Source organism: Pteropus medius, unplaced genomic scaffold (assembly GCF_902729225.1).
Source record: "Pteropus medius unplaced genomic scaffold, Ma_sr-lr_union100, whole genome shotgun sequence".
In the NCBI taxonomy this organism is placed as follows: Eukaryota; Metazoa; Chordata; class Mammalia; order Chiroptera; family Pteropodidae; genus Pteropus; species Pteropus medius.
This window is the reverse complement of record NW_024340695.1, coordinates 3,491,596-3,504,280: the sequence shown is the minus strand read 5'-3', so window position 1 is coordinate 3,504,280 and position 12,685 is coordinate 3,491,596. Positions and strand designations below refer to the sequence as shown.

The following is a 12,685-nucleotide window of genomic DNA, read 5'->3' as shown; positions in this document are numbered from 1 at the left end:
CCTCTCCAGCTTGCCTTCCTTCCCTCAGAGCAGGGAAATGCGTTCTCATCTGGGCTGGAGGTGGGAGCATACGAGATAGCTGTTCCTTATTGACTTTTCCCCCAAACTTCTGGGAAATAGTATGATGCAGTGGTTTAATAGGATAGCTAAGCATGTGAGCTCTGAAGACAGAGTACTTAGGTACATAATCCCGGCTACATCACATGCCAGTTTTGTGACCTTGTGAAAGTCACTTAACTTCTCCGTGTCTCAGTTTCATTTTTAGTTCAATGGGAATAATTCAAATATATGGTGTAGTGCCTGGCACATAAATGCTCCATAAATATTTATTAAATCAAATGAAGTTAAATTTTACTCTATTAAAAGTAAATGATATTAAATGAGAAAATGCATGTAAAGTACTAAGAACAGTGTCTTAGAATACACATAGCCTGTATTATAATACTTTTCTTATTGAACATCTGTTTTTCCAGGGCTTAAGTTTTTGAAATTCAAAAGCCAAGAAGAGGTGAGCTGTGGTGTGGAGCGATGGTGCTGTGATAGCAAGAGTAACAGTAACATGGGGGGTGGGGGAAGCATTTATTCATGTTCCAAAAATATCATCTCCTCATATGCAGTAGTCTCTTATCTCGTTTCTTCAATCCTGGCCTTTTCTCTCCCCAAAGCATCTTTTTTTGTTTTTTTTTCTCAATTGAGGTATCATTGACGTATAACATTATATTCATTTCAGAATACAACAAAATAATTTGATATTTGTATATATTGTGAAATGATCAGTACAATAAGTCTGGTTACTATGTCACCATATATAGTTACAATTTTTTTTTAGTGATAAGTCCCTAAAGCATCTTGTACATCAATTACATACAGATTCCGTCTCCTAAATACCATGTCACTTCTTGAAACATGTCTTTAATTGCCTTCAGAGTAAGCCCAAACTCCTTAAGCTGGCTTCAGGAATACCTAGCTGTGCCTCTAATTCTATCTCCCATTTCTCTTTGTCAAGTCTGAATTATCTACTTTTTATCATAAGCTTTCCTATTATTGTGATTTTTCTTTTTTCTAGTTTTCTCACCTAAAAAGCATCTCTCCTTTTTCCCACCAAGGGTACCCATCAAGGGGGCAAATAGAGGCTGAAACCAGCTCACCATGATCTCACCAACTGGTGTTCCTGCGTTGGTCCTATGACCGTACAATGGCGATATCTTTTCTCAGTTCTTACAAATAGTCCAAAGCTCTGTTGAAGAGATACCTAGGATTTCAGCTGTATTTGTTATTTTTTTTCCCCTTTTATCACAGTGAGACAAATGCTGCAGGAGAGAAAGCATAGATGGCACAGAAGAAGATATAGGAAGGGCTCTATACCAAGTCTTGGAGAGTCAAAGGAGGCCTTTTGGAGAAAATATCTAATCTATGATCTGAAGAATATGCCCAGTGACACAAGACATAGGTGAAGGAAGAAAGCAAGAACATGGTAAGTGTAGTTGATCCTTGAACAGTGAGGAGGGTTAGGGGCACTAACCTCCCACGCACTCAGAGTCTATGAATAACTTTTGACTTCCCCAAACTTAACTGATCGCCTACTGTTGACCAGAGCCTTATTGTCACATTTTGTATGTTATATGTATTACATATTGTATTCTTACAATAAAGTAAGCTAGAGAAAAGAAAATATTAAGAAAATCGTAAGGAAGAAAAAATATATTCATAATATTTCTTGAAAAAATCATACATAAGTGGACTCATGCAGTTTCAAAACTGTGTTGTTCTAGGATCACTGTACAAGGAATAAAAAAGGAATATAGGGAGCAAGGATATGTGAGGAAGTGGGGTTGCAGTGGGAAGTGAGAGGTGAGACTGGGCAGGTAAGCGGGAGTCAGATAGGAAAGGATAGACAAGGGCTTTGGACTTTCATCTGAGGGCAAAGAGGAACTTAGAAGGGCGACGTAAATAGATTTATACTTTAAGAGCTTTAGCTATAGTGAAAGGTGAAGAATGAATTGAGGTGGAGCTTGGAGATGGAGATTGAGAGGAAAATACAGGAAGCAGGGACCCAAGTTAGAGGACTGTTGCAGTAATCCAAGGGAAAGATGAGATTCTGGCACTGTTTATTACTGTGCCATAACCCTAGTCAGTCTTGACTGATACAGATTATGAACTTGCTTTTGGTACAAGAAATTAGGGGAACAATAATTTCTAACCCTGACTGCACAGAAGGGGCCTTGACCTTGACCTTGATCTTGCCAACTGTGATAACAAAAAGTGCATACTTTTAAGAGACATGTAGGAGGTAGAATGAGCAGGATTTGATGTGGAGGTAGGGATAGAGGATTGTCGAAGTTAATGACTTGGCCAACTGGGTGAATGGAGGTGGCACTACTGAGACGGGAAATACTGGAGGGGGAGAAATTTTGGGCAGGCTGCAAAATCATGCGTTTGTTTTGGATGTATTGAATTAGGGATCCCTATGGAATTGGCACACATAGAGAGCCAGTCAGCACATAGGTGTAAAGTTGCAGGAAAGAGATTTGTGTTTTGGAATTCATAAATTTGTCGATTTTTGTATATTTGCATCTCCCCTATCAGGATTAGGGACAGCAATTCCTGTTATCAAACACATTGCTATCTATGTAACAAAACATGTCCTTATTTATAGCAAGTGGGATAAAGAAACAGTACAAATAGCCTCATGACAATTCAGGTCAGGCTTTTCTGGAGAATGAGATTGTGACAAATTTTTGCAAAAGAATTTTAGGATTTCAGAGTTTTAAATTTCAGAAATATAGATACAAGACTGTCTACATGTACTATCTCATTTAATTCTTACATCAACCATATGAGGTAGGCACTATTACTATTCTCTTTTTAAAGATACTTAGACACAGACAGGTTAATTAAAATGCTGAGGTCACACAATCAGTATTAAAAACCACGCAGTCTAAGGTAGGAGAATGTTTCGAGAAGAGAGGATCAAATATCATAGGCAGGTATAGGAAAATTAAAAATAAAATTGCCTCACTGGATCTGGCAGTTTAAAAAATGGCCTTTGGGAAGGCAGTTTCAGGGAAGTAGTGGGGTAGAGGCAAATCTGTGGTAGGTTACGAAGTGCATAGGAGGCAAAGAAGGGGAGACAACTACTACAGAATCTTCTAAGAAATTGACACGAAGGAATGGGAGAGACTGGGCAAAAGCTAGAGGGAACAATGAGTGAAGAAAGCATTTTTAAAGCATATTAAATGTTAAAGAGAGACCGGTGAAGAGAGAGCCATGAGAGCAAATGTCCAGAGACACAAGTGAATAGGATCCAGAGCAGTGGTGGAGGGATGGTGAGGGAAATTGCTTCCTGTTTACCTAGGAGAAAATGGAGAGGGAGCCAGGGCCGGAAGTCTAAGGATAGACAGCATGACCATTTGGGTGAGTCATCTTCTGAGACCGAGGTGAGAGGGTGACATCTGATGTGTGAAGAGAAAGGAGAAGCTTTAAGAAAGCTACTGTGGAACATGGAAGGGACAGTTGATTAAGGATGTGTTGAAGGATTGGGCTGCATTGAGAGGGGCAGGTCGAGTTTGGAGGCCTTGAAGTTATGATGCATCAGTATTGGAGATTTTTTGATTCTCTCCTGAAATGCTGAGCAGCTACAAGTAAGGAAAAACTCACAGTTGGATATATTAGGGTGGGGTCTTTGCTGGGTAAGTGTAACCATATGTCAGATCCTTGGGAGTTGAGAATCTTGGCACCGTATCTAAATCCCAGAGATTCCTATAGAGTCAGCGTTACTCTAGGCCAGGGTTTCTCAACTTTGATGCACATTGAAATCACCTGGAGAACTTTAAAAACTGCTGATGTCTGAATCTCATGCTCAGAAATTCTGATTTACTTGGTCTGAGGGCTGTGGCCTGGAGGTCTTTTGTGTTTTTTTTTTTCCAAATAAACTTGCTAGGTGATTTCAGTGTGTAGGCAGGGAATTATTATTATTGCTCTAATTTCCTATACCTAAAACAAATTCATAACCTGTATCCATCAGGATAGACTAGGTAACAGTGTCAGAATCTGTGTCTTACACAACAGAAGTGTATTTCCTGCTTATACAATGTCAAGGGCAGGTCTAGGTAACTGTTCTGGGCGGCTCTTCTTGTGTTGCTCAGCATTCCCTAGTCATTGAAGCAGAGGAAGAGGAGCACTGAGAACTGATTCCTGGCTCTTACTTGCTTTCACCTGAAAGTAACAGATATCACCTCCATTCACATTTCATGGACCAGAACTAGTTTATGGCCACAACTAATTTCAAGGAGGTAGAGAAGGCAACTGGTTATTGGTGAACATCCATAATGACGACCACCTAGGGCTTTTACCGTAAATGAAATTAGAAGGATATGAAAAGGCTTCTTTATTTTGCAAACACTTATATAGTGCTTGTTACATGCCAGATATTATTTTAATGGCTTTCAAATGGGAGCTCATTTAATCATCATAACAGCCCTATTCAATAGGTCATTTTTGTCTCCATTTTATAGAAGGGGAAATTGAGGCTAAATAACTCATCCTAGGTCATATAGTTAGTGGTAGAGGCGAGATGAAATTCTAGGCAGTCTGGGTCCCAAGGTCAAGCACTGAACTTCTCTCTGCACAATGCTACCTCCTTATTTTGCTTTCTTTCAACTTAGATTCTGTGGTGGGTGGTAGGGAAGGAGAGAGGTTACAAATGTAAGTGTGGGACTTTGTGCATGCAAAGGGATTGAGTAATGTCTGGATATTTCACTGCTAGAGCTAGGGTAGGGCTCTGGGGGGAGGCTGAGAGTGAGACTTGGGGAATAGGTTGGGGAGGAGAAAGTGGTTTGGACAGATACCCTTGCTAATGAGACCAGCCCTGAAGGCCAGGATGGAGAGCAACTTCTGGTTCTTTCCTTTCTTCCTTCCTCCTATTCCTCCATCAGAGTCACCCACTTACCATCCAAAGATTGCACCTTAGACCTATGGTGAGGTTAGCTCAAAAAGAGAGAACAGGGATGGGGAGAAAAGTCATTTCTTTAGAGAGTAGTAGGTAGGCCATTTACACATAAGGGATCAAACATTGTCGGACTAGACCTATTTCTAATCCATTTCTGAGAGTTTACATATAATCACACCTACTGTCAAATAAGCTATATTTTAAAATCTTCAGAGGAGAGGTGCTTGATAAAAGAATCCTTCAGCAAACCAGTAGTAATTACAAACCATCACTTCCTAATATATCAAGTTTCTAAGTCTTCACTTTTAAATTGGTTGCTCTTAAATTGGAACACACCTGCAGGTCAGCTAGCCTTCATTCATTTCATAGCTGTGACTCGGCCGTCAGCGAACACCTCTGGGTATTAGAACTCTTGGTTCTCATAGACAATACCACTCTAATTACAGTACCTCCAGAGAGGAGTAAAGGACAAATGATCAGGCTTTAAAACAGAATCTTTGCAATAAAACAAACAATAAGAAGCCCTTTTTGTGACATTGAAGGTTTTTGATTCCTATCTCTCTCTTACCTGTTAAGTCCTGTGGTTTGGTTGCAACATATGGACTCTGTCTGTAAAACCCTTTTAAAATGCTGTGTTGGCATTTTGCTGCAATTGCCAGCACATTCCTTAGGGCCAGTCAGTCCATACAGTGCTGCTCTGTTTTCTATACTCTGTTTTGATTAGGAGCTGTTGCTAGTTGTCAGGATTTCTCTTCTCTCTAGTGCTACAAAATCAGCAATGTTGTTGCTGGTTTTTACTACACTAAGCCAGTATCGGATAGTTTTCTGTTATTCACAAGGAGCTCTGGCTACAATGTCTCTAGTTTCAGTGCCGCCTCATGTCACCTTGGACTAGGTGCTTTATCTCTCTGGGTCCCTATTTCTTTCTCTGTAAAATGAAAACTTAAACTAGAACATTAAGAAAAATGTGTAAACTAAAGATTTGATACTCTATAACTATCATTTTTAACAATAAAAATAATTCAAGAGCTATAATGCCATGGAGTTATTAAGGACAAAGAAGAAAGGCTAAATGTCATTTAAATTAAATCTTCAGATGGAAACGAATGGGAAGTTCTACCAGTAACTGTGTGACTGTGTCTTAATGGAGTCCAAAAGAGTTTCCTCTTTGGGAAGTGTGAGCTAATACACCCACAGAGGAGTGATTAAGAACAGGGATATTTATACTAGATGGGAAATGCTGGGAACCTGAGATTGTATATCAATACCCAGAGGCAAGATGTGGGCAGCTGATGATGTGCAAAAGAACATATATATTGGAAATATTTCCTGTTAATGGTGATGATGGATTTATATCATGTTAGAAGTCTAGGATTGCAATCTATGAATTATATATGTATATATTTTAAAAAGATTAGCCTGCCTGTTCACTATCCCAGTTTGTGAATGGCTGATTAGTCAAGGACCATGATCTGTCTGTACACTAGCCTAGTTGCCATGAACACAGGTCATACAAGACCTACCAGATGTGGGAAATGCAATTGTTTAAGGATGCCTTTCCAGTTACCCTCTGCTTACACACACCCTGTCAACTGCAGGAAGGAGGGAGCTGTAACTTCAGCCAAATTTTTGACTCCTGCCAGAGACAGGCAAACCACAAGGATCCAATCTGTGCCGGAATCTCTTGTTATTTAACTAAAGACACCCCAGTGTATTTAGAAGACATTCTTGCTGTAGGGGAAGAAACTTGTACCACCAGCAGTGCTTCTAAGTAGAAAGCTAAAATAGCCTAGTGTTATTCCACAGAGTCTCTTGATTTTTTTGCAGAAAGAATCCTAGCAGAGCAAAGTACTCTTTGCTTCCAGTCAACCTTCTCGGTTTGTTCAGCTGCCCCAGCTCTGGGCTAATGGGTGAACATTTTAGAGAGCAGAGGGAATAAATGACCCTAAATTAAAACCTGGATCCTGGTCATGTGTTTGTCTTAGCCGCAGGCAAGGGTCCTTACCCTGGGTGCTCCGGAGAGAGAGTCATGGTGACTCGAGGCTAGTGATTGGTAATTTAGGGGGTTCCAGACAAAGTCAGACACTGCCCCTCCCTACCTTCCCGCCCTAGGCTGGTGCTGAGCAGATGTTTCCTCACCCCCCACCCCTGGGATTCCTGCTGCTAGGGGGCAACCCAGACTCTACCATTTCTAACAGAGATTACCGAATATATGCAACTTTCTTTTCGCCTTCACTACTCCACGCTTCAGCTTGCCACCAACCTCTGATCCTGCCACAGTGCACTTTTTGTCCTTACTCCTTCATCCTGCATATGCAGTTGTCCTTTTTCGACAAGCCCAGGTGGAGCTTCCAGAGAGGAAGCCTTAGATCGGCCGGTGCTTCTCAAACTTGAGCGTGCAACATATTTACCTGAAGAGCTTGTTAAAACAGATTGTTGGCCCTCGCGCCTGGTTCCTTGTTCCTTAGCTCTGGGGTGGAGTCGGATAATTTGCATTTCTAATTCATTCTTAGGAGGTGCTGCCAGTTGGGACCACTTTGAGAACTACCGTCTTAGATAAATGGAGGTGCCGCGGCGCGAGCCTCCCCTTTTCTTTAATCTCTCCCCGCTCTATTTGCACTTATGCCATTTTCCCTTCTCCGTGGTAGAATCCGGCTTTTGGACTCTGTTTCTAACGGTTCCACTCCTGTCCCGGATTATGAGCGGATAGATTATTAGAGACGAATCCTGTCCGCACCCGCAGCCCTGCTCAGCTTTGCTCCCACCGTCTTCACTCTTTTTCCATCGCAAACACTTTGCGCCCCCAGCTCCCCGCGCGGCGCCATCGGGTGTGAATTATTCACCCTTTTCTCCTACTCCTTGCATTAAGTGCAATCTTTTCAGCAACTTCGCAGCATTGGCGGGGCTCGCCCCTCGCCTCCCGCAGCCCTGGGGAAGCTCCCCTGTGTGGCTTGGCTCCCCATGCCAGACCCAGCTTGGGGCTTGGGGGACGTTCCTGCGCCCTTTGTGCGCTCGGACTCTAACTGGATCAGGCTCTGTAGCATGGGTCGGGCGGGTGGTAAAAGCTCCTCTGATGAGCTTTGGGGGCCGAAGTCCGGAGGGGGGCGGTAGCAGCGTCAGGTGGCTGCTCTGCGTCTTCGCGGGCCGCCCTGTCAGTTTCTGCTCAGCGCTCAGCCTCAGCGGAGTGCAACACCTCCGCCCCTGCAGCCGTGTTTGGGGCTCGGGACCCCGGCGGTAGAAGCTGAGATGTGATCCCTCCAATTGCCCGTTGCCCTGTCTGGCATCCTGCCTGCTTCTCCCACTACCTCTCCCACTCCACGGCCCCACCGGACTGCCAGCGTTTGTCTCGATCTCCGGGGAGAGAGGAGCGGCGACCAGGCGCACAGCCCCGCAGAAGTTGAGCTCGGCAGGGCAGCTGCGATCCCGCTGAGCGAGAGGAGTGGGCTAGGGCAAGGGGAGAGGAAAGCGCGGTAAAGGGGTCTGGGTCTGGGCTAAGAGGGACTGGAAGATAGGAGCTTGAGTTGGCTTTTCCCGCTCCCCAGGCCTGGGGCGCGGGGCAGGGGGAGAAATGCTGAGCCCGCGCCCAGGCGACCGCCGCCAAGGCAGCAGCCTCAGCAGCAGTTTCAGCATCAGCACCGGCGGGACAGCGACAGCGGGGGCGGCGCAGGCGCACTGTGCCCCGCGGAGCCTGCAGTTCCCGAGCCCCGTGTGCGGCACCGCCACTGTCTGGGCAGCCGCGGCCGGGGGAGCGCTACTACCATGAACTGCCTGGTCCTTCTCGCCAGAGCTGCTCATCCGGGTCGGGCTGGAGACACAGTCAGGGGACCCCGTCGCCGCCGCCGCGCCCCCTCTTCTTTTGGCTCCATCTTCTCCACCTTTTCCTCCAGTTCCTCCACCTTCTCTTCCTGCATCCCCCCCTCCCCCGCCGCGGATCCTGGCCGCCGCTCTCCAGACCCAGGATGCCGGGGGGCAAGAGAGGGCTGGTGGCACCGCAGAACACATTTTTGGAGAACATCGTCAGGCGCTCCAGTGGTAAGAAGAGTTGCAGTTCCGAACACCCCCACGTCTATCTTGCCCAAGCGCGCCCCTCGTCCTCCCCACCCCATCCCTCTCCAGGAGGGATTCAGACAGCCCTACCTGGTGGCTCCAGTTACTAGTTGGACCTGATTCTGGGTGGGGGTGGGAATGAGGTGGTGGTGGAAAGTTAGTTGCATACCCTCCTCAGGACCTACTCACCCTCCTCCCACCTGTCCAGAGCCCGGAACCGGGAGCAGCTAAGGGGGAGTGGGTATGGCATAGGTACGTCTGGAGAATAGAGTTGAGTTTCGCTTCAGTGAGGGTATTTTTCTTGTTCGTCCTCTGCCCACATTTTCCCCCGAGTAGGCTCCAGAGACTGAACAGATTCTTAGAGTTAGTCAATCTCAGTGCAAGGGTTTCCCTCAAGTTGGGAATGGCCGCGAAAGTGGCTCCTAATAAGATTTAAGTGTCTGGAATGGCTTTTGGGCCCAACAGGCACCGCTGAGAGGAACCTTGTGCTGGGGAAAGTAGCTGGAATCGAACCTAATTAAGAGGGTACTTGAAAAATGGGAAGGCAATTACTATGGCTGACTTTGTGTTAAAAGTTTTTTTTTTTTTTTATTATTGTGCATTGGCCTATATTGATTTATATATTTGCTTTGACTTAAATAGGAGAAATGTAAAAACAATAGTTATTGTGTTTTTAAAGTAACTAGAGAAAGAATTTTAAAAAATGCCATTCTCCCTGGCTACTGATGTTAAGGTTTACTTGTCTTAAAGTGTTTTAAAATGCCATCCATTTATACGTTCATTTCCCCCGAGATATTCTGAATGAGATGGTTATATATTTCGCATTATAAGACCTTACAAATTTTTCATTTTACTTAAATCTTCATCTTATACTTATTTTAAATTCTTTTACATAATTTTCAGTTTTATAAGCAAGATATGTAAAGTATCCTTTAAAAAGTTTTTTTTTCTTTTCTTTAGAGGCTTGTTATTTTATTGTGAGATACCTTGTTTGAACAATTATGAGAGTGACATTTCTGCATATTGATTGCAGTAGAGCTTGGACCAAAGCAATGGCAGTACTCTGCAGTTCCATACTTCATTGTTCATTCATTCATTGATTCATTTAAACAATATTTTTGGGTGCCTTATACAATAGACACTTTGTGGGATCCTTTGGATAAAAAAATGATTAAGACACATTTATTCTCAAGAAGCTCCCTGCCTAGTGGGCAAGACAGAGCACTCTCAAATAATAATAAATAATTAAATATGCTTTCCCCGAATTGGTAGATTAGATTATATTCTTAGATTAGGATCTCTTCTTGACTTGCAGATATTTCCCCTGATTTTGGGACTATGTGTATTTGAATGTCCCAAGGTGTTTTTCATAAAGCTCTGACACAATATTTGGTTTTAATTTGAGGCATTTGACTTTATTTCTTCCACTGTGGTCAACACCTGGTACTATACAATTCTAGAGTAGGCTTTTGGGGTTGAAAAAAATAGCTAATAAGACTGGTCTAGTTTTTTAAAAATCCTATAATATTTTTTGACATTCCAGTGTGATTTCAAATGTTTTTGATTTTTTATGATAATATAAAATATGAATTTGTAATAGTAGGCAATTTCTGTGTTTAACCATTACCTTGCATTAATATTACAGAAGACCTAAAGTACAAGGGGGATATTATTGTTAAAACACCAGTTTGGGAAATTTAAAGGTGATTGGAACCAGTTATTTAAGATATATTGGTCTTATTTTAGCTTTCTGATCTTCTTGAGTTATTTCAAATCTTTGCAATTTGTCTATGAAAGGACTTTTCAGAGAAGGCCTTAAAGAATAAAGCCCACAGGTTCTCTGTTGCGCTGTAGGGTAATCAGAAAGAAGATGACAGTTCCTTGACTGAAGTTTACTAATATAGCATCTTTGGTCGAAACTTTGTGTGCAGACTGGAACTGTGAGCCAGTTTTTAGATTACCTTTTATTTCAGATATACTATGAAGTTAAGACTCACCTTATGTGGTTTAGAAATATCTGCTTCTGTTGCCTCCATTTTACATCTTCCATCCAAGTTAATGAACGTTCTACCTTTTTCACACATGATGTTCATAATTATTTCATTGGTTTCATGTTTATTTCCATAGATAGCACCCAATGGTGAATGAAAATGATTTGTTTTGGCATTTTACATACCACTTCTGATTGCTTATGGCTGACTTTTAATACCACTACTCAAAACCTCTGAGCTCTGTTTGAAATGTGTTAGATACTTGAGATAACTCTATGCGCATGTGTACATAATAAATATTGGACAGTCTCAGTACCATTCTTACAGGAAGAACCTCGGAAAATGAATACTACAGTATTAAATTGGTCTGTACATTCATGTGGGCATATCCCACAGTCGTTGCCATTTCTATCCGATTTGGCAGAGAAATAGGAAAATTTATTCTGAGAAATTGTTTAATTGAGGCTAACAGAAATTTCCTTTCAGAATTCTCACAGACAGATCGAGTTTGTCACAGTGAAGATTTCATTATTCGCTAACTTAACAACATTGAAAGTGAGGTGTTGGTAAAGCTTTAGTGGAAAAGGAAAAAGAAGGAGGCAGCGCTCCCAATATATTTAAGAATTGGAGAGAGAGACTGGAATTGTCTGTTTACCTTTACCGCATGAAATGCTTCTTTTTATGATACAACATCATTTTCTTCTTATGAAGAGAACAGATCATTTAGTGAGAGTCAGAGGAAATAGAAACGTATGCATAGAGATGCACACAGATACACATAAAGACAAGCACCCACCCAGGTATGAAGGTACATACAGAAGAAGGAAACTCTTTTTTTCTCTCTTTTTCACACAAAGAGCAAAAGAGAGATATAGAAAGTAACAGAAAGAAGGGGAAAGGCAGGGAGGGGCGAGAGAGAGAGAAAAAGAGAGAGAGAAGAGGAGAGGAGAGAAGAAGAGAGGAGAAGAGAGAGGAGAGAGGAGAGAGGAGAGGGAAAGAAAGAGAGAGATCAGATGTGAAAGGGAAATGGACACAAAGAGAAAACATCAAGCATTTATTTGTCTGTAGATACCACTAATGAACTGAAATCTCAGCCAATTAGAAATCCATCAGAGTACTTCTTGATGATGCAGAACAAAAGAGCAAGTGTGTAGTATGTTTGGATATAGCTTTTAAACCTGAGGAGTTCCTAATAAAATTCCAAACTCCCCAGTTGCAATTTCCCAGAATAACAGTGCTATATTCTGTGCCCTAGAGTAGCAATATAGCCTCTTTGCTGTTTTTTACACTTCTTGAGATTGGCTTTTTATTTTCCTTATTTAGTTGACTTAGTCTGTTATAGGAAAGCATTTCAAATTATTATGGGTGATTCAAAGACTATAAGATAAAATAATGAGAGCCACTGAATAGGATGGATACACACATACTTTACAGACAAATCCCCAAATAGTAGAAGTAGGGAATTCCTTTTTTTTCAGTTTTAAAAGACAAATAAAAGGAATTATAGTGATTCTTAGCATGTGATTCTAGTAGGTATAGAGAGCATGTTAGTACTCCAAGAAGTTGTAAAGGTCAAACATATAAATGTCATAGCAAGATTTAGATGCATTTTTGGGTAGCAGGAATAAGTTTGTAGAAAAGGAAAGTTTGGAAACTATGTGGTAAGTTCATTACACCTGTACAATGTCTCATAGGAGAC

At 42.2% G+C, this 12,685-nt stretch overlaps 1 protein-coding gene across 2 annotated transcripts in view; it reads left to right on the top strand.

Annotated features, from left to right (window-relative positions):
- The window catches only part of KCNH5 (potassium voltage-gated channel subfamily H member 5), a 342,803-nt gene that overhangs the window by 74,732 nt on the left and 255,386 nt on the right, over positions 1–12,685 (top strand). The window contains exon 2 of one of the 2 annotated variants that reach the window (XM_039864507.1): positions 1,300–1,474. Coding sequence is in view for 1 of the 2 variants with exons in the window: in XM_039864496.1 (XP_039720430.1) it covers positions 8,908–8,980 (73 nt within the window). In the remaining variant the exon portion in view is untranslated. Of the gene's footprint in view, positions 1–1,299; positions 1,475–8,103; positions 8,981–12,685 lie in introns of those variants that run through there. The other variant, XM_039864496.1, reaches the window with a different exon arrangement.